This window comes from Leptonotus elevatus, chromosome 10, assembly GCF_054856555.1.
Source record: "Leptonotus elevatus isolate MCC_2025b chromosome 10, RoL_Lele_1.0, whole genome shotgun sequence".
Taxonomy (NCBI): Eukaryota; Metazoa; Chordata; class Actinopteri; order Syngnathiformes; family Syngnathidae; genus Leptonotus; species Leptonotus elevatus.
In genome coordinates, this window is record NC_141248.1 from 14,245,136 (window position 1) to 14,266,127 (window position 20,992).

At 39.2% G+C, this 20,992-nt stretch overlaps 2 protein-coding genes across 2 annotated transcripts; one reads left to right on the top strand and one right to left on the bottom strand.

Annotated features, from left to right (window-relative positions):
• The first annotated feature begins 1,363 nt into the window (after nt 1-1,363).
• Nucleotides 1,364-4,842, top strand: cav3 (caveolin 3). The gene is made up of 2 exons (XM_086087118.1): nt 1,364-1,638; nt 3,644-4,842. Exons 1-2 carry the CDS (start codon nt 1,522-1,524, stop codon nt 3,983-3,985), a joined length of 459 nt encoding a protein of 152 aa, XP_085943244.1. The 5' UTR covers nt 1,364-1,521; the 3' UTR covers nt 3,986-4,842.
• Nucleotides 4,843-6,792: 1,950 nt separating this feature from the next.
• On the bottom strand, nt 6,793-17,180 carry oxtra (oxytocin receptor a). Its single transcript, XM_086087539.1, has 2 exons — nt 15,976-17,180; nt 6,793-7,737 (listed from the first exon to the last, which is right to left on the bottom strand). The coding sequence occupies exons 1-2, from the start codon at nt 16,871-16,873 to the stop codon at nt 7,481-7,483; spliced, it is 1,155 nt and encodes a 384-aa protein (XP_085943665.1). The 5' UTR covers nt 16,874-17,180; the 3' UTR covers nt 6,793-7,480.
• Nucleotides 17,181-20,992: the final 3,812 nt, after the last annotated feature.

Genomic DNA, 20,992 nt, shown 5'->3' on the forward strand with positions numbered 1-20,992 from the left:
AGAGCCTGGTGTGTTCTTTGGTCTTCATGACGCTGTTTTCTCATCAATATTCTTTGAACAGACCTCTGAGACCATCACAGAGCAGGTACATTAACATTTATACTGAGACTAGATTATTACACACAGGTGGACTCTATTTTTTTATCATCAGTCATTTAGGTCAATACATAATGTTACATCCGCAGACAAAGGGCGGGAAATTCGAACCCGAATTCTGTCTGAAAACTATTGGCCAGAGGCTTGCAAGAGAGTACCCATTGTGAACAGCGAATGGGTTTAATCACTAATTAGAAGATGTTTCAGTCATAAATGGTTGAATAAAAAGTTTATTGTAAAGATATTTTGGGCCAAATTTTTACAGAAAGCAGATTTATGGAATTTTTTTTACATTAAAAAAAATTACATTTTCTTTTTTTTTACACAAACAAATAAAATTGATAAAATACATATTTATTAGTCTGACAAAGCCTATTTATTTGAAATACATAATCCTCAGATTAATGTATTTAGTATTAATAAAGTATCATTACTATATTTATATTTGTAGAGTTGTTCACATAGCAGTATATTTTTCGTGTATAGGTAACCGGATTATTATGCAATTCAAACAATATACTTTATGTATTTTAAATAAATACATCAATTAAAAAAATCTTTATTAATTTAGAGTAATTATACTTTATTAATACTAAATACATAAAGCTGAGGATTATGCATTTCAAATAAATAGGCATTATTAGACTAATGAATATGTATCATATAAGGTTTATGTGGTAGTTTTGTGTTGAAACGATCTAAAAAATAATGATAATAAATTAGAATTTGTTATGCCTTGAAATTTTTTTTGTGAGTGCAAATAATTTATTTTGTTACAATCTAGTGTTGGAGATGATTTGGTCATGCGCATGCACCAACTGAAATGGATTCTTGCTAATTTGACTGCATAACGATAAGAAACCTCCTGATCTGCACCGCAAATCCAAATTCACTTAATGAGCTGTTGAATACTGTGAAACATCCTTAACAGTGTCAGTTGAAATACGACAAGAACTGCAGGAGCTGACACTGTAATTAATTTGCACTCGTCTGCCGTTAAATATCGACGACTCTACACCCTAGTTAACGTAATTAAGACGGAAAACACAACATTCCACATGCAGGGGTGTGTGTGTTCGTGTGTCAGCGTGGTGAAAACTGGTGCCACAGTGCAAACCCTGCCCAGTCGGCCTCCCGCAAGCCCATGTGAAATGTGACACAAGCGTGGGCTCTCTGTCTTCACTGTCTATGCGCGGTACATCGTGCGTGCGCGTGCGTGTGCGTGTGCGTGTAGGGTAGGAGGTCAGGCCTCCAAATTTACCAGGGCGTGCGGCAGCTGTCGGCTGGCATGTCAACAGGGAGCGTCAGCTAGCGCAGTACACGCGGGGCGGGGCTTCACAAGCGATCCTGCTGTGCCTGCAGTGCGCGTTTCGACGGCTCTTCCCGCACTCGTCTTCATCATCCAGCGCCCCGCCGCCAGCAAAAATGGCGGACCAGTACCAGTACAACGCCAACGAGGAGAAGATCATGAAGGACAGCAACACCAAGGAGATCGATCTTATCAACAGAGACCCCAAGCAGATCAATGAGGATGTGGTGAAGGTTTGTCACGCCGCCCTGTCCACGCTAAGTTGGAAAACGATGAAAAATACCTCGTAGAATTGTAGCGAGGAAAGCAGGTTGCTGCGCTTGATCAAAATTCCTCCAATAGACCAGGAACTATTCCCGTTGCATGTCCAGAACATGGCGTTTATTTTGGGAGTCGTAGAGTATGCGTGTAACTGATATCCAGAGCTATCACCTTTTATTTAGATTTGACAACTCTTTATTCTTTGGTTGTTCGCAGGCATCACTCGTACCCATTTCCCATAAGCGCAGAATTTGATTTTGTTGTAAACTTGGACGTCTTATGAGCAGATTCTTGATTCTTGTGCTTAGCGTCCGCTCAAATCCATATTCAAACGATGGGCCTGCTATCATAAACAGATGTGATGCAAGAAATAGCCTTTAAAAATCTAAAAGCCGCTACGTGACGTACACTAGCGCAATAATAATCACAACTGACAGGTCGCTAATCAGTGTCCCCGAGTTTCTTAGATGAGGAAAAAAGCAAGCATGACGAAGGGGGGAGTAGATGAGGGGGTCAAATGGTAACCCACAAACAAATTGCAAGACACACGCTATGAAAAAAAACCGGCTGGAAATACATTTTTACAATGTTACGTATCTAAAGCAAAATTTGAAATTCAAGTCATCAGAGAAGGTTTGGAAAGCACTGATGGCACGCCATAGTTGTCGAAGGAAGCAACAATGATATATATATTTTTTTACTTATCATGCAACATAATTAATCGTGATTAAATCACATTTTTCTACTACTATGTTCTACAAAGCTTGTAACAAATATTTACTTGAGTAACATATTAGAATGGATGTCAAATCATTTGCTCTTAGATGCCCGAAGTGGGTCGTTTTACTTTCTGAGTTTGGCTCCAAATGTGAGCAGAGACTAAAGGCAGACAGGAAGTACATTTAGTTTATTTATTTTTTTTACTTTTTAAGGAACCTTAATTAATCTCCAGAGTTAATGTTTTAATTTTGATAGACATAAAATGTAAAAAAATATATATATATTAGAGCTGGTAAACGATTAAATTTTTTAATCAGATTAATCAGATCTTAGAATTTTGATTAATCACGATTAATCGCTTTAAATATGCCCGCCAAATCTGAAGAGCACCTGTTATGTGTTCAATCTTTCGACATTTAATGTTATGAGGACGTCTTCAACATTTTTTGATCAGTTAATTACGTGCATCATTTAAAATGAGGGGGAAATAATGACCCCAATAGTTTGACATGAACAAATATTCTGACTGACATACGTAAACATTTATTAAATGCTTTACTTTAATGCACGTCGTTATGTTTATTGCTCAAACGCAACCTGTGCTACCTTTAACGCATCCTTTTGCTAAGGATCATCTGTGCTCAAAATTAATAGTGTGATTAATCCGGGTTAATTAGTGCGATCATTGATTTGTGATTAATTAATTAGTTAAGGCTTTAACTTTGACAGCACCAATATATACTGTACATACAGCGTAGCGTAGTGTAGCGTAGCAATCCCCTCTCCTTCCAAACGCTTTCAGACCTTCACAAAATGCAAACCAATTTTCCGAGCATGAGCCCAGGCGGCTTCCTTTGAACAATCGGCCCAAGCGGATCCTGTCCACTGGTTTGGATGACAAAGACAAAATGCTTTTTGATGAGCAGGGCGTCTGCTGCCTGCCTGTCTGAAAAGTTCATTAACATTCTGTTGGAGTCTCAGCTGGGAATGCAGACAGAGTTTCCAATAGACCAACTGGCAGATCGTAGCGTAACCTTGCCCGCCCACGTCATACTGTACTACAGTCCATACTAACATGGCTCACTCACGCGGGCAACTCTAATGACCTCAGGTCATCGCTAATCAAAACAGCAGCGAACACGAAGATGAATTAGAAAGCAGCCTTCCTGACTACCACTCGGATTCTCTGCGATTTGAGTCCACCATTTCAAATCAGACGCTTTCAGCACTAATTTGCCGACTTTCATTTCTCATCAGGTGGAGTTTGAGGACATCATCGCGGAGCCAGACGGCACCCACAGCCTGGACGGCGTCTGGAAGCTCAGCTACACCACCTTTACCGTGTCCAAGTACTGGTGCTACCGCATTCTGTCCGCCATCTTCGGCATCCCCGTGGCTCTCATCTGGGGCTTCCTGTTCGCCGTCATCTCCTTCTGCCACATCTGGGCGGTGATGCCGTGCATCAAGAGCTGCCTGATCGAGTCGCAGTGCGTCAGCCGCATCTACTTGCTGTGCATTCAGACCTTCTGCGATCCTTTGTTCGAAGCCCTGGGCAAGATCTTCGGCGGCGTGCGCGTGGCGCTGCGCAAGGAAGTCTAAAAAAACTCACACGACGCTGCTGGGAAAAGTGCGGTCAGATGAGCTCTGCTATCTTTTTCGACGTCACCTTGGCGGCGGAACATGCGACTGTTCTGTTCTCTCTCTCATTCTGTTATCATGAGATTTTAGTAGGATTTTGTACCAAAAAAATAGGTAGCATTATTCATTGAAAATTGATCTATTTGCAGACGTTTGTCGTCATAAGATTTTAGTAAGATTCTGTACAAAAAAGTATCACTGGAAGGATAACATTTATATATTTGCACCACTTAGATCCAATTTTATGAGATTTTTGAAAGATTTTGCACATAACTGAGTTATTAGTACAAAATGGATTTATCATGAGTTTTTTTGCTGTTGAAATTTGTACAAAAAATACAGTTATTAGCAGAAAACTGATGTGAGTGAATTGAAAGAAAATAGTGCAATAAGAAATAGTTACAAATTACAAAAAAAATAATAAATAAATAAACTTAGCTTTTTCGTTATGATTTATTTGCTGTCCTATGAAAAGCAGGTATCTCCATTTTGCCAGAAATAACATTTGAGGCTAAGCGCTTTTGAGTGGACAGCAACGTTTTGTGGATTTTGTTGTTTTTATTCCAAAGTGCATCTGCAGGCCGGTGACACATACACTTACAAACACGTACCATACGAGACATCACTTTTCATTGTAGCTTTCGTACTAAATTCTTGACAATGGCTGCCTAAAGTATAACGCAACACATTTTTAATCAAAAGTGTTGTCTTTTTGGCTTCTGTTTTTTTTTTTTTTTTGTCTCTAGGAGTCTGAAGACGTAAACATTTGAACAGTTTTAACAAACAAACAAATAAATAAATAAATAAACATGAGCGTTTTCAGTTGTTGTTTCAGGTTTGTGTGAACAAAACTCACTTGGATGTAACGCTTCAGTACCTTCGCCGCAGAAGCCCAGTGACAGCTGCAGGAGGCGGCATGCTTCTGTGGCAGCTCTGCTGCCATCCAATCCGAGGAGGCTTTATTGTTGATTGAGGGGTGGGGGACATGGGGAGGATGCCCCTCTGCCTCCTTTTCCAATGTCATGTTCAATTACTAAATGTTGCCCCATTGTTGACTTCACACTTGTTGAAACGAATCAGGACCAGACTTTCTTGTTTGCGTAATTAAATGCTAATCAAATGAAAACAAATGTTCCGTAGCATCTAATGAGAATGAATTGGTCGAGTTCACAACTTGTTTTTATTATTAAACACAAACGACATGTAAACGTGAGCCAGTTGTGTCTTTTGCCTTCCAAAGCAGTTTAAATTGTTAATCATTGCACGCCACAAGATGCTGCTGTTGTGGACCTTTTGCATCTTTTTGAATATTTACAGCAGTGGTCCCAACTTTATTGACCCAAGGTAGATTAACTACTCATAAAAAGTTAAGGATACTGGGCTTTTGGGTGAAACCAGAATGAACTGAAAATGCACAATAACTCTGACATGGGGAACTGTACCTTCTGCCATCTAGTGGAAGAATCAAGAATTGCCCAATCTGTACCTACATTTCACTCAGTCATCAAATAATCATTTTTTTTTTTTTACCATTTAAATAAAATTGGATCATTTCCTCCACATCAAATGTGGTCTCTCACAGCAGCACAAGTGGTTGGGAATCAATTAAGGGCCAATATTCCTGACTCCACAGTCACTTAATTCTAGTTGATACATTATAGTTTTCTATCACTATGTGGATTTTAAATTGCATTATGGAAACGGAAGAACATTATTATGATTAATAATCTGTGACTGAGACTTCCTTCTCACAACAAAGATAAATGGAAGTCTCAGCAGACTGTGAGCAATAATGGGCAAACGTTTATGGTTGGGAAATTATGAATTATGTCAGCAGTGGATTATATTGTAGTCAAATGTTGACTACAGTACAAAACAGTGACGAAAGTCCAACTGAGCACTTGTATTTTGGTGGTAAGATTAGCAAATGGCAGGAAATACGTAGCGTTAACTTATAGCTAGCTTGCTCATAGCATATAGCTAGCTATAGCTAGCTAGCTTACTTCAGACCATTTCCTTCATAATTTTTTTGCTCCACTAATACTGGTTGTATATTACAATGTAGTATAAAAACAAAAGGACCAATATATCAATAATGTTTTTGATTCAGGGGACTAACTGTTTTAATTATTTTTTTTCCCTTGAGTATTAAAACAAGATGTTTGGTTCAAAGAAGCCAACGACTTTTCAAGGCCTCTTTCACTAAACATGACCACTAAAAAGGGGTGGGGGTGGGGGTGGGGGGGGGTCAATGTCTCCGACTATATGAAATTAGTTGAAGACTAACATTAACATTCTGTACACAAGAGTATGAACTATTTTCAGTGATTGTATCTTACATTTAGCAGCATTTATTAATGCAAAGCACAATCAACATTCTCTCTACTGGCCAAAATTTAATATTGATTTAAGTTACTTTTTTCAGACATCAACGTTTAGCCTTGAGTGGACAGCACTAATGTGTGGACTACGGGCAAAGCTTTGCGGCAATTGTCTGAGATTTATAACGAATGTTTTATATAGTATATAATGCATACATGTTGGTTCAATTTTTAATGAGTCCAATACGATAAATACCCTTTAGGGATCCTTGGTCAGTGCTTTGTTTCTTTTCATTCAGATCACTCGTACTGAATGGTGGCAATAATTAATGAACTGTGATTAGAAATGTATGTGGAATATTTTCCGAATGAGTAAATAAAGAGCTGTGGCTCCTCTTTTTGCATTTTATTCTCTTAATAAGAACATTTTTCAATGACAGTTTCCACATCTCGTAGTACAGCGTATAAATATTCGACACTTATGCAATCAAAAGCAGATGCACAATGTATAAACATGTATAGCGCACACACACACACACATGCAGACACACACGTTTTATACTCGCAGCTGCACACAATAATGTAAGCAATTATTGTAGATGTGTTGTCGAATTTCACGGTATGATTGGTATCACAATAAGGTGGCAATCCTCTTGTAGGACAAATGATGCAATAGCTATATTAGTAAGTTAAGTCGTAATGAAATGATGACAAAAGAGCAATTTAAATTCAACACCATGAAACAATATTTGTTTTCCTGGAAGAAAAGTTTGTACATTTTACGTATGAACATCATTTACAAGGAATCATTTGGAATGAAAATGATCTCTAATTACTTGTTCTCTGACAGCGTCAATCAAAATATACAAAGTTTGCAACGGATTCAGTACTACTGCTGTTGCATAATAATGTGGCTGGTAAAAGAAAGAAAGAAACAAAGAAACAAAAATAAGCAAACAAGTGTTGTTGATTGCTTGGCTTATTCCATTGTGATCCTGAAAATATCCATTGCACTCAAACATTCTCGACATCCTTTATTCATCCTCTATTTACACCAGATGTGGTTGTACTGCAAATAAAAAAAACTCCTTTTTCTTTTTCACGAGTGTCCTTCTGGTTCATTAAGTCGTTGCGCTCACGTGCTGGACGTCTGCGTGACGCTCCTCTGGCTGCCGGTGCTCTTGATGACCAAGGTGGACGAGAAGCTCTTGTGGCTGGAGTCCAAGTCGCGCTCGCAGCGGCACCGCGACGACTTTTTGAGGTAGCGCGCCGGGCAGCACAGGAAGTTCTGCCGCAGGTCGTGGAAGAGGTGGCCCGCGAAGCACATGTAGATCCACGGGTTGCAGCAGCTGTTGAGGCTGGCCAGCAGCATGGAGATGATGAAGGGCATGGCTGCGGGGGGGAAGGTCAGGAAAGGTCAGGACAGGAAGCGTCAGGTTGGAGGAAAAACACAGTCGGACCGATCCATTCATAAACTATACATAAGCCGAGGTCAAGTAAATTGTCAGAGCATCAATATTTATTTGAGCTCTCTACTCATCAATAGCAATGTAGTACAAACAAATTGCGAAAACACAGTTCAAATGAAATCATGTACAAACAAACATTAGCATCAGGATTTTCCTTATGAAAGAGAAGTTAAAAAAAGAAATTCAAGCCAAAAATGTTCTTCACAATAACGTGTTTATGCACCCCACTGGTGCATTGCGTTTGTGGAATGTGAAATAAGCATCTCAGGGGGCTGCCATTTTTGCCTTTTTTCTGCCACTTGCTGTTGACTGAAAATCACATCGCATTGCCTCGATCTTAATGTTTAATCTGTGGTTTCAGATCTTTCAAGTAATTGTACCACGAGGCGCAATTATCAGAGAAGATGATCCTGTGCAGAATGTTAAGATGGATTTGATCACGTTAGAGGTACGAATTGGAAATGTGTTCAATATTGACGTCTGCTATTTACAGAAGAGTGGGAAGAGATTGTTCATGTCTATACAGCTCCCATAATTACCATGACCTTGAATTAAACCAAGCGAGAAGAATCTTTAAGCAACTATATCTAATCCTATAACATGAAAGAAGATGAAAGCATACATCACAGCGAATCGTCGTACGTGGCGGCATACAGGATGACATTTACATCGCGTTGATTCTGTCGCCCGTGTGGCATTTTACAAATGTGTTTACCATCTCCGTAATTGTTTTATGACCTCTGTGACTTGACTGCTTATGTCTTTGGGAGCTTGTTTGCGTCCCTGCTGCACTAGGAGAGGGAAAAAAGGTGCGGCACAAATGACGTGTGAAAGGCCATGGAAAGCAATGATGATATAAGGTTGGATGTACAAAGCAACGAGATGTCAGCAATGTATAGTGACATGCAGAACTCGGGCTGGGCCATTCATTGAGATTGAACCCCTTCTGACCCACTTTTTTTTTTTTTTTTTTACTGAGTTTGATTCTTCCCACATAAGAACAACATGGATTTTTTTTTTTTTGGGGGGGGGGGGGGTATATCATGTTTTATTTTTGTTATACTGGACGCCAGGATAGTATGGCTGTAACGTGTTGATAACCTACCAAGCTTATATGTAACATTATTTAACATGAATATCATGTAAATCAACTTTGGTTAGCTAGGATCCAATCATGAACCAGAAGTGTTGCCATCATCAAAATGATGGATTTTTATTGGTTTAGACACGCAAATATGTCACGTCCACTGCAATCATCTATGCGTCCGAAGGGGTTAACCATGATTTTGATATGTGATTTTAAAAACATTATAATCAAACACATTTGTTTGAAAAACATTGTTAGCGCTATGCTAAAGTAAAATCTTTTTGACATACTAACAGGAAATTAGCATCACCTGTCGTAATTCAAATAATCAAATCCACATATTCTTCCCAATCTGTTGAGTTATATTAATAGAGCTCAATCATAACTTTCTTCTTCTACTCATTGTAAGCGTGTACTCCTTGCCTGCTGCCTTTTCCCGGAGTTTTCCAGTTACGAGCTGTGGCTTGTTGATTTTTGTTCTTTTCTTTGTCTTGCGAGCAAATATTTGACACGAGTGAACTTCAGGCATTCCACAGCTGCATGGCAGCAGTGAAGTTAACAATCAAGTGTGAACTACAGGTCGCCGTTTATGGCCATGCCCCTGTTCTTTTTTTCCTTTTTTTTTTTATGATTTTAACCAAACCACATAACTTTGTCTTACGAAAGTCCACTAACTTAATGCTAACACAAAATCAGAAAAGGCATAGATGAGTTTTAAAAAAGAGATATGAGGTTACAAACCTTTTAACAACTATAATAGTACAGTAACACAAGAAGAGTGTATAAAAGGCATAGATTATTTATTAATTTAAATATATATATATATTTTTTTATTGCAGCTTTATTGCTCCTCAACCAAATCTACGAGTATTTTAATTATATTTTTTACCCTGCCCCCTGGTGGCCAAGGTGCATGTAACAGATCATGAAATCATGATGCCCAAACTTTTTAATTCTACATTCGATGTCAGTTGTATCCAAAAACTGGCAGACCAATCGAAAAATAATATTTGTTTTGAATTGTGAATGCAACTCATACATCAAGATACAGCTTACAATTCAATTAAAGCGGAGGGTTTTCTATATCGGTGTGGTGTAATGAGAAAAACAAAACACAGGGGATCTTCTCTGCTGCCACTGGAGGGTGACGGACATTCAATTATGAATGATTTTGTATTGTCTGTGTTATTTTTTTTTTCATATAAGAATGCCATTGCTGAAATAACTCTCACGTGAATGCAAGGCTTCGACGCATTCTCATTTGAATGATCACACTCACATTAAATGATCGATTGAATGAAAACGCGTCCCTCATGAGGGGGCCCAAGGCTCATTTATTGGAAAGTTAGTGCGGATAAAAAGAGGTCCCCTCCTAAATATTTCCATTATTTTCATTTGCTGTTCTTGTGGCGTTTAAAAGAAAGAAAGAGTTTTAAAAAAAAAAAAGAAGAAAAAAGAAAAAGATCTCGACCTTTAGCAGGTTTGAAAATCCTTGGTCTTCGTGGCCATTAAGTGCTGAATGCAAATCAATAGCACAGCCAGGGTGAGTCAGCAGGCTCAGTGGGGGTGATTTTTTTTTTCAGAGGCAATATGTTGGAGATTGCCAGTCTCGTTCACCTTCCAGCGCTTTGCTGTCACCATCAAAGCGAGCCACGCAGGCTAAATGTGAAATCGCAGGTGTCGGCTAATGGAGCGTTTTTGCGGTCGCAATTACTGCCCGCTGATCATTTTCGCACATTCGTAATGCTGATGTGTTTCTATGTTGAAGCCGAGCCAAAGACTAAATGAGACCATGCACCGGTATGGATGAAGCATAGAGGTGAGAGGCCATTTTCACTTTCCACGTCAGCACTTAACAATTGGAGCGGCTCAAAGAGGATATTGCAAAAGTGAGTCAAGTGTCACTTTATGAAATATCACGGGAAAAGATCATCAAGTGCACCGTGCTGCTTTCCACCTGGATGCAATTCTAATGCCAAATAAAAAGTATTGGGGCAGCGGGCCATAACACCTGCAGGAGGTGAACCATGAACAACATATGAAGTTTCCCCTTCACAGCTGGAGCAGATGTGTGTAAATGTGTGTGACTCAAGTTCTAGAAAAAAATTATAATAATTCTAGATTGGATGATCACTTAAGATTCTGGCGAAACTCTACCATTGACTGATTGATTAATAGGTGCATCTCAATATTTTGGATATCTGTTTGTAACAACAGCAATTTTATAATACAGTAACTCCTAAATTTATTTGAAGTTAAAAATACTATACAAGTTAAAATGACTGTAAAACATTGAGTTATAGGTTTGTGTTGAGGTAATGTTTCTGCCACTGGGTGCTATTAGTGTTTTATGTTGGATGTTGGTGACATGAACAGTACCTTTTTCTTTCCAAATTAAAAGCAAATTAATTAGTCCCCATCACCAAAAAAAAAATATATATATTCACATGTTTGTGCTAAATTGCGTTATAATGACTGCTTTGCACAAGTTGTATGCCTTTGTCTTGTTAAAAGGGAAGTCAACCCCCCTCCCCCCAAAAAATTAAATTAAAAAAATTATAAAAATGAAATAAAATATATGGATAATAATATGTTCTATGCTATATTCTGGTTAATATTGCCTCAGTGGAATATGAGTTAAGCAACAAAATCCAGCAGTTTTTATCAATATCAGAAGGCAGCCATTTTGACACTTACACCGTGATGTCATCTTCAGTCGACAGCAAGTGGCAAAATGGCCGCCGCTTAAGATGGATAAAAACGTCTGGATTTTGCTAAATAACTCATATTCCACAAATGTAGTATTTATCAAAATGTCATGTTTAGAGTAGTGAGGTCACATATAACATATTATTGTCAAAAAAACATTTAAGGTTGACCCTTTAATTTTTATATGGAGGCGTATTGTCATACGTGACAGAAATAACACAGATGATGTTACATGTGCTACCTTCTGGAGTTGCTGAATAAAAAATACGCCTTGTGTTTAAAAAGGCAAGTGACATGGAGTCACTCCAAGTCACAACACCGGCTCTTGGTGGTCAGCAGGGTGCACGGGCACTCCCAGACACCTTTGAGCAAACTTGGTGCTAATTGCTAACCAGCAGCCTACCAAGTGTGTTTGGGAAAGAGGTGGTGTTGCTTCACTGTAGCTTCAATTCTCCTTTAAAAAAACAACAACAACATATTATTAAGTGATTTTATTTATTTATTTGAATGTTAGATAAATCAATTAAACAATTTTAATATTGAAATTGGATATTGATTCAATTGTGTTGAGATGCACCTGGATGGAGGATCTTAGGCTTTGGCTGTCTGCTGTCTGTCTGAGTCGACATTAGTGTCAGTCTAATGGATAGTGATCTGCACACAGGCAGCAGGCACTCTGGCCTATCTCTGGTACGTAAACACTGGCACGTGGATGGCGCAATTGTGGCCTTAGTGAGGGTTATGCACGTGGACGACCGCCATCAGCCAGCTTCCTACGCCATGCAGACAGGAGAATATTACAACAACAAAAAAAAGCTGTTTGCCAGGTGAGTCTGCTAAAATGCACCACACTGCGTTGAAGTGACTGTCTAGGTCCATAGCAAATATTGTGGCGAGAGAGTCAAGGATGGCAATGACATACTCGCTTGGAACCTTTCATGAAGGGGGCACACACAAAAGAAAAGGAGAATGATTTTCTCCGTCAAAGTTTGTTTACCTTGCCATGATGCTTCCTGACCCTTTTGTTTTGGTCGATCGAGAGATTATTCAAGCCTCTTTTTAGACTCGTTTTTTTCTCATGTGGCTTTAGGAAATACCATTATCAGGAAGACAAATATCCCCTCTTTGTGGTCAGATAAAAACTAAACATTCAGTCGACACACACAATTGAATATGCTTTGTTGTTCAGCCACACAGGAGAGACATTTTGAACAGCTCTTATTTTGATGTAATTCAGTTCTACAACCACAACCGAAAACCATAATAATAAATATACACGATACCCCAAAAGTCACTGCTTGCTTCCTTTTTACTATTTCGTTTTATCTATCATTCGGACAGATGTGAGGTCATCAGCGTTTGACAGCTTCGGCTTAGCAGAGGCCTGGAGAATGAATAGCTAATGTTACTCGTTTAACCCTATAAAGCCAAACGTGTCATATCAAATACAGTTTGAGTCCTCTATTTCATGAGTATAATATTTTTCCCCCATTAAAACCCTGACGTATATGATCTGACACATGCATTGCACAGATAATCCATTAGAGGGCAGCATCACCCAACTGATGGCTTTTCCAGCGACCTTGCAAGATCGCCCCAACTGAGAAAGGAGAGACACTTATACTTATTAATAGTGAGAAATATTATTTCAGATTTTTGGAAATACTCATATGTTTGATATGTCTGTTTTTTATTCTATTTTTGACATTTCTAAATGTACGAATTTAAAGTATTGTGATTGGATGTAACAAATATGATACACATCGAAAGTCATGTTTGTTCAAAAGGACTCATAAATACTCTATTTGCAAAGAATCTGAATTTTCTCTGTTAGATTTGCCTATTTCCAAACAACAACAGCCTTGTCTGCTGACTTGTAGATGAAATACAAGCGACCATCAGCTGTCTGCGGCCGTATGGGCGTGGCCTTCTGTCCACCCGACCGCTGACCGTGGGGGACTGCTACAGTGCTTGTCATGCTTTGCAGCTTATTGCTGTTAAATGTCAACGAGGCGCTCCATTGTGGTCCCAGAGGGCAAACATAAAGCTTGTAGGCGTGCGATCGCGCACACTAATTTGATTAATGATTAGCCGTCTGACACTGCGCACCGCGATGGGCGACACAGGACACGTGGGTTGAGGGCACCTTGTGCATTCTAAAAAGGAAAACTGGCTGCATATTGGGGAACAAAACAAATGTATTCAAATGACAGCCAGACAGATTGCGAGATAAAACTCATCCGAGCCTGCGTTTGTGTTCTGGACACAGCTCAGAATTGGGGATCTTTGACTAAGGTTTTAATTGTTCTGCCTCTTTTACATCGCCAGCAAAGACGGATTGACGACAGACCAATAGATTTCAGGCCAATTAAGTGAAATGAATAATTTCCCGCTATGCATTGGCCCAGTGGTTAAGAATCACTGATTTACTCAATATTAATGGAAGGATTCGTTTCATTAGTGGTTTCACAATATCGATGGCACATGAATAAAATCAAGATAAGAAGCAGGACTCTATATTAATCATTGAGCAAGGCAGCTTCATTTATATCGCGCATTTCATGCACATAGTAGCTCAATGTGGGTCACGTAGTTGAAGAGTATAAGACATTTAAAAGAAAAGTAGTTTATTAAAATGATAAATCATGAGAAAAAAGTGCAAAAACACAAATGGATTATAGAAATGCTTTAAAATACCTTCATCTTAGGTATGGAGGGGGAAAAAAGTTTTTAACGTGGCTTTAAAAGCATTTACGCTTGAGGCGAACTTCAGTTCTTTTGGCAGCTTATACCATTAGCATGCAGCATAACAGCTCATTGCTGATTCATCATGTATGCTTTGAACTGTGCACAGTACATTTCTTAGAGTAAATTTTACCCTAAAAAAATACTATATTTGGTCCTAGTCTAAAAAGAGTCAACTTTATATGTGGAAGAGAGTAAAATATTTTAAGAAAGAAAGAAAGAAAGAAAGAAAGAAAATGACAATCTACCTTGCTGAGCCGTGTCGCTCCTACTGTGTGTCGTTGGTGTCAGTTGGAATCCTCGTACCTCCAAAACCATCATTTTTGGTCTGCTTTTTGAACACACCAATATGATAACAAACAGGCGTGCCATAGCTCAAGTGATAGAGTGGCCATCTCCCATGCTAGAGGTTATGAGATTGTTCCTCAACCATTGAGTGGTTTTTTAAATTCATTTATTTTATTTTTACTCTGTTCAGGCTCAGACCGAATATAGTCCTCTTTTTTTAATAAAAAATATATATATATATTTTAGCAAAATGTACTCTATTAAATTTACTGTGTGGCTAACTGACCCTCGTCTGCTGACCTCAGAACCCTACTTGAAATGATTTCTCCTGTCAGGTATTAGTTTAACAACGTTTATTATTGCAGTTGCACTTTGCAGTAGTGTGGAATAATTCAGGGCCAGTTTTAATATATTTATAGTATTTTAGAATATTTATGTATATTGTCTGACTATGTATATGTGTTTATATATTATTTGTTTATTCTACTCAGAAAATGTGATTTATCTCCACGATGCTGGTCTATTCCTTCTCTATTTACAATATGAGAGTGTGAGAGTGAGATGAGGTTGGGTTCAACACTGCTCAGGAAGTCAACTGGCTTAAGAGAGGTCAAAGTGTTTTGACACATTTTTTCTTGTTGTGCCAAAAGTTGAATAGAAGGAAATGAGATTGGAGAAGTGAAAACGTTTTTAAGAACTGCTTGTACATTTGCAGTTAATATGGTGCTTGTTTTCATTATGGTCACGGGTGATATTGAGGATTTCCCCCTGACTATGGTGGGCAATCGTGGACTGGTCGCCTGCCAATCAAAGGAGGCATATAGAAAAACATTTATACTCAACTGCCTGGGAAATCATAACATTTCACTTAATTGGCCTGAAAATTAACATTTATTTATTACAATTAATGTGTCTTTGACTTTTTTCTATTCCCGCGACGTATATTGACATGCAGAACAATGACATGCTCTTCCACTAGGTGGCAGAAGTTACAATTAACTTGTGTAGCCACCTGTTGCTTTTCACAAGAGAATAGATTTGTACTCATTTTTAAAAGTAATGAAGTGAATTTGTGAGTAATATGAGACAAGTTTATCAATATCACTAGTTCAGTAGTTAGTGACGTGCCCGTGAGATTTTTTTTTTAATTGACCCGGACCAAGATGACTAAATTATATAAAATAAAATAAAAATTTTGGTGGCATTTTGTTTGATGTCATGAGATTTGCCCAGTATAAAATATGCGCCTTGGGTTCAATAAAGGCCGTGAAACACTGCGGTGACTTTTACGCGCAGTTTGGAGCGAAAGGCAATGAAACGATTTGCACTCACCCTCGCGAGGGGCGGCAGGATCCCATGCGGACCACATCTGCACGGAGAAGAAAGGGGTCCAGCACATAATGTAAGCCAGCACGATGACAAAAGTCATCTTGACGGTGGTCATTTTAGCCTTGGAGATGAGCTTGACGCTGCTGACGCGCGCCAAGGCGCAGCCTCCTTTTCCGCTCTTGGGCGTCAGGCTGATGCACTGCTCCCGTCTGGTCTTCAGCTTAAAGTTCTGCCATATTTTGAAGCTGATCAGACCGTAGCACATACTCAGGATCGCCACCGGGATAATGTAGATGGTCAGGCTGATCCACGTGATGTACGCTTTGGCCCCCCACGGTATGATAAAGTCGGCCCAGCAGTCGTACACCCCGGAGCCCACTTCGCGCAGGGAGAAGATGAACATTTGAGGGATGCTGAGGAGCATGCTGAGGCTCCAGGAGAACACAACGTAGAAGCGGTCCTTCCTCCTGTGCAGGGAGCGCAGAGGCTGGCAGATAGCCAGGCACCTGTCCACGGACATGAGCACCAGCATGTACGTGGAGGCGAACATGCCCACCACCTGCACGTACTTGACCAACCTGCACAGCAGATCCGGCCCGTAGAAGCGGAAGGTGATGTCCCAGATGAGTTGGGGCAGGACCTGGAAGACGGCCACCACCAGGTCGGCGATGCTCAAGTGCTTCATGAAGTAGTACATGCGCGACTTGCTGTGCTTGGCGCTGTGGATGGCCGCCAGGACGCACAGGTTGCCGGTGAGCGCCAGGAAGAGAATCAAGGCGAGGACGGTCACCTCCACCTTGGCCACCTCCTCGTTCCTCTTCAGGGGGTTGGTCCGGTTGGGCTCGGAGGACCAGGAGTCGTTCAGCGGCCACAAGTCACTTTGGTTCAAAAAGCTCTCCATTATTGGTGCAGGCCGTGCGTCAGGCGAAAAATCCTCCAGACATAATGAGTGCGATTCAATTGCACTGGTCCAAGAATCAGTGTCCAATTCCGGTTCCCGATAACAGTAAACACAAACATCAACCCCACGCAAAAAAATAAAATAAAATAAAAAATAAAATAATACAAACCTCACTTGTTATATCTCAAACCAAATTCTCAGCATCATTTCCAAGCACAAATCAAAATTGAGAGTAAAAGTGGATCAAAGTGCTGCAAAACAAGAGCTCCGGCATCCTCCTCGCTGACACGAGCAATGGGCAGACAAGAGCAGCACCACAGCATATGTGTGCTGTTGTGTTCGAGCCAACTGCACGTCCCACCAGACAGGTTGCAACGTCACAGCCGCTAGGGGACGCTGCGCACCAATTGCGCGTGTGCGCACGCTCACCGAACGTCACACCCGCGTAAGGAAAACCCAAAAAGATATACATAATTCATGCTGTCATCACATCTAAAGAGTGCAACTTTCTGTGGAGGTACCTGAGGATATTTATTGATTTAGTTAAATACCCATCGCATTATTACTTTTATTAGGTAAACATTGATAGCATGTGCAGTATAGCTGAATGCATAATAGTTAATAACTCGCATGAAAATGACCAGGTAGGCAGCTAAAAACGGGAAATTTGTCTTCAAATTATGAGACTTTCAACTATTTCAGAGTACAAAGGTTAACATAACTTTACACCAGGGCTGGACCGGCCATCTGGCATACGGGGCAGATGCCCGGTGGGCCGGCGTCTTTTGAGGCCGATGCAGTGCTTTTTAGTTATTATTTTCCTCCATTTTACCCCAAGAGACTGGCCAACAATTTAGAGGCACTGGTCCATTAATCCCTTTTGAATATAGACAGCAAACTGACCAACATCAGTCAAAAATATCAGTGGCAGAACAATGTGTAAGACAGGTATGGTCACGAGAAGAGCTAAGTTTTTATGAATTTGAGCCTTTCAAGGATTTTACATTATTTCCTATGAGAAAACTTGGTACAACTTGGAAATCAATAAATATCACAAAACAAATAATGTTCCATTTGGAGAGTCCACTTTTTAAATAAATGGCCCTTTGACAGTGCAAAATCAAAGATAGAATTTTAACGTCACCTCTTGTGTCAGATGTGGTGACTGTACACATGAACCAAGAGTCAAGTGGCAAGCGAATGTGTGCATCCCCTCCTAGCTGTGTCGTATGATGAAGACAAAAATGACAATGATGATTAGAACTGCATATGTTGAGCTTATTACATCATAATATTCAATATGTGGTAGATTTTGTGAGTTGCTGTTTGACTTTCGGCTCAGTCCGTCACCGTGGCACCGTCCGTCTTAAGGATTTTATGTCCATGACTTTGATTGTCAGTTTGTAAAGTGAAATGAGGTTTCATTCTTGAAGACATTTTTGACGGTGATGCAGTGTGACAGATATGAGAAAATTAATCTCTTCTGATGAAACGGAAATAATTCAGGTTGTCTTCATCTTTTTTTTATATACCTTTATATAATACTTTAAGTTTAAACTATTGTCCAGAATGATTAATTAACTCATTCACTGCCATTGACGGCTATAGACGTCAAAAATTAATTTGAACTATTTCTATTAGTTTAACATTTTTTCCCACTTTTGTTAACAAGAGTATGAAAACCTAGAATTTTTTTTATTGTACATTTAGAACAGATACAATTTTTTTTATTAATCATGTGTTAACTAGTGAAGTCATGCGATTAATTATGATTTAAAAAATTTATCGCCTGACACCCCAAATTTTTAATAAAAAGAAAAGAAAAAATCATTAAAAATAAAATATAAATTACTTTAAAAAAAAGAACAAAAGATGATTAAAAATTAGGGGCGTCAGGGGATTAAATTTTTTCGTAATTAATCGCATGACTTCACTAGTTAACTCACGATTAATCACAAATTTTAAATCTGTTCTAAAAGTACAATAAAAAATGTTCTAGGTTTTCATACTCTAGTTAACAAAAGTGGAAACAAATGTTAAACTAATAGAAATAGCTCAAAATAATTTCTGACGTCTGTAGCCGTCAATGGCATTGAATGAGTTAATTTGATATTCCAGGTAATTGATGTACGCAATGACTTTGTGTTAGTCGTTGCTCAGCTAGTCAAAGGTGTTCAGAAGAGACAGACCATCTGTGTACAGTCGGCAATTAACACCCTGACGATAACTTTAGAGTTAATGTAAAATGAGAACAATAGTGGAGCTAAAATTGATCTTGTGGATCTTGTGATTGGATTTACACAAATAAGAAGCGATGATACACTTGAGTATTGTCAAATCCGGGCTGATGGAAATTCCAAGAAATCCCAAAACGTCACCAAATTTCAACCACCTCCCCCGCACTCTTTGTGGTTTTGAGTCTGGAAAACAGTGGATTGCCTTCAAATTGTGAGCGACAATGTGAAGAGTGATTATGATTTAGTGCTACCTGGAAAGCAAAGAGGGTAAAAGAAAAAAAAATGATAATGATTGATTGGGTCTAATCCAACGACGAAGGAATTTGTGAGGGAAATATATACTGACTTCATGAACTGCATTCTTCTGGTCAGCCACTGGGAGTAAGCCAGGAAACAGCTACAATGCAGGCATCAGTGACACTGTCAGTCTATGATGGATGACGTGTAGTAAAAGGTAATTAACGTATTCTTGGAATGAATATAAAAAACAGCGCAGCCTCAATTGACTAGTGTCCCAATTTACAAGCTTTTCTAGATCCAAACTGTTTGGCTGAGTTTTTTTGTGTGTTTTATTTTTTTTGCCTTGACTTATGAGTGATTATTTGAGTTACGTGTGCTTCAAATATTCCACCACACAAGTGAAGTGAATTTTTTTTTTGAGTAGCTAAGGTAGACCTCGTAATATAGTAATACAGTACAGTATGTGTGCTTGAAAATAATAGAACTTTATTCTGGAATTTATGCCTTTTGTTCGAAAAATACAGTAACTTCATTATTATAGATAATTTTAGATTTTTGTGATTGTACTGTATATCACAATCACAAGGTAATCGGATGTTCAATACCCCATTTTTTCCAGACCGATACCAATGTACCGATACTAAGTACTGATACTATTAGCAATTTTAATACATAACATTTCCCCCAAAAAACAATGACAAATAAGTTTCAAGAAAGACCTACATATCCTAATATAGCATTTTCCTTAAAATTGCATGACATTAATGGCAATTTTCTATTCTTCTAATTTCTCATTTCTAATAGGCTACTAGTATCGGTCACTTTCGTGAGTACCAATACCATGAAATTAGGCCTGGTATTGGCTCTGTACTTGCCCATCCCTCGTAATCACAAGGCCAAGGTAGGGCGGAGTTTAGTTTAAGGGGAAGTCAACCTTAAACATTTATGTACAAAAATATGTTATATGTGACCTCACTAGTCTAAACATAACATTCTGATTAATATTACATTTGTGGAATATGAGTTATGCAGCAAAATCCAGCCATTTTGATCCATCTCACGGGGCGGCCATTTTGCCACTTGCTGTTGACTGAAGATGACATCATAGTTGCTCAGGGCTCAGGCTACGACCAATCAGAGCTCACCTGTTTTCTGAAGCTAAGCTGTGATTGGCTGTTACCTGAGATGAGCAACTGTGATGTCATTTTCACTGGTCAGCAAGTGGCAAAATGGCCGACTCCTGATATTGACAAAAGCTGCCGGATTTTGCTGCTTAACTCATATTCCCCTAATGCAATATTAACCAGAACACCGCATGTAGACTAGTGGGGCTGCATGGAACATATTATTGCCAATATATTTTAAAATGTATTAATTGGCGTGGCTCATATGAGCAGTAGCATTTAAAAAAAAAAATCATAAGACAATTTATTGCAAACTATTTTCCGGACCCCCAAGCAACAGCATGCGGACCACCAGTGTCCCGAAACACAATTGTAAAACAGCGCTCAAAATTGGCCTCAGCTGTAAACGCGAGTGCGGATGTTTTTTTTTTGTGTCAAGTGACTGATGACCACTGCGAGTTGCCCTTCTTGTGTTTTGGCCAAGTTGTGCGTTTTCCTGAGTGCCATTAGAGTTGCAT

Coding starts and splice junctions, on each gene's coding strand:
- oxtra (XM_086087539.1), bottom strand. CDS start 16,873: ATGGAGAGCTTTTTGAACCAAAGTGACTTGTGGCCGCTGAACGACTCC. Junction 7,738..15,975: donor TCCTGCCGCCCCTCGCGAGG/GTGAGTGCAAAT, acceptor TCCCCCCCGCAG/CCATGCCCTTCATCATCTCC.
- cav3 (XM_086087118.1), top strand. CDS start 1,522: ATGGCGGACCAGTACCAGTACAACGCCAACGAGGAGAAGATCATGAAG. Junction 1,639..3,643: donor TCAATGAGGATGTGGTGAAG/GTTTGTCACGCC, acceptor ATTTCTCATCAG/GTGGAGTTTGAGGACATCAT.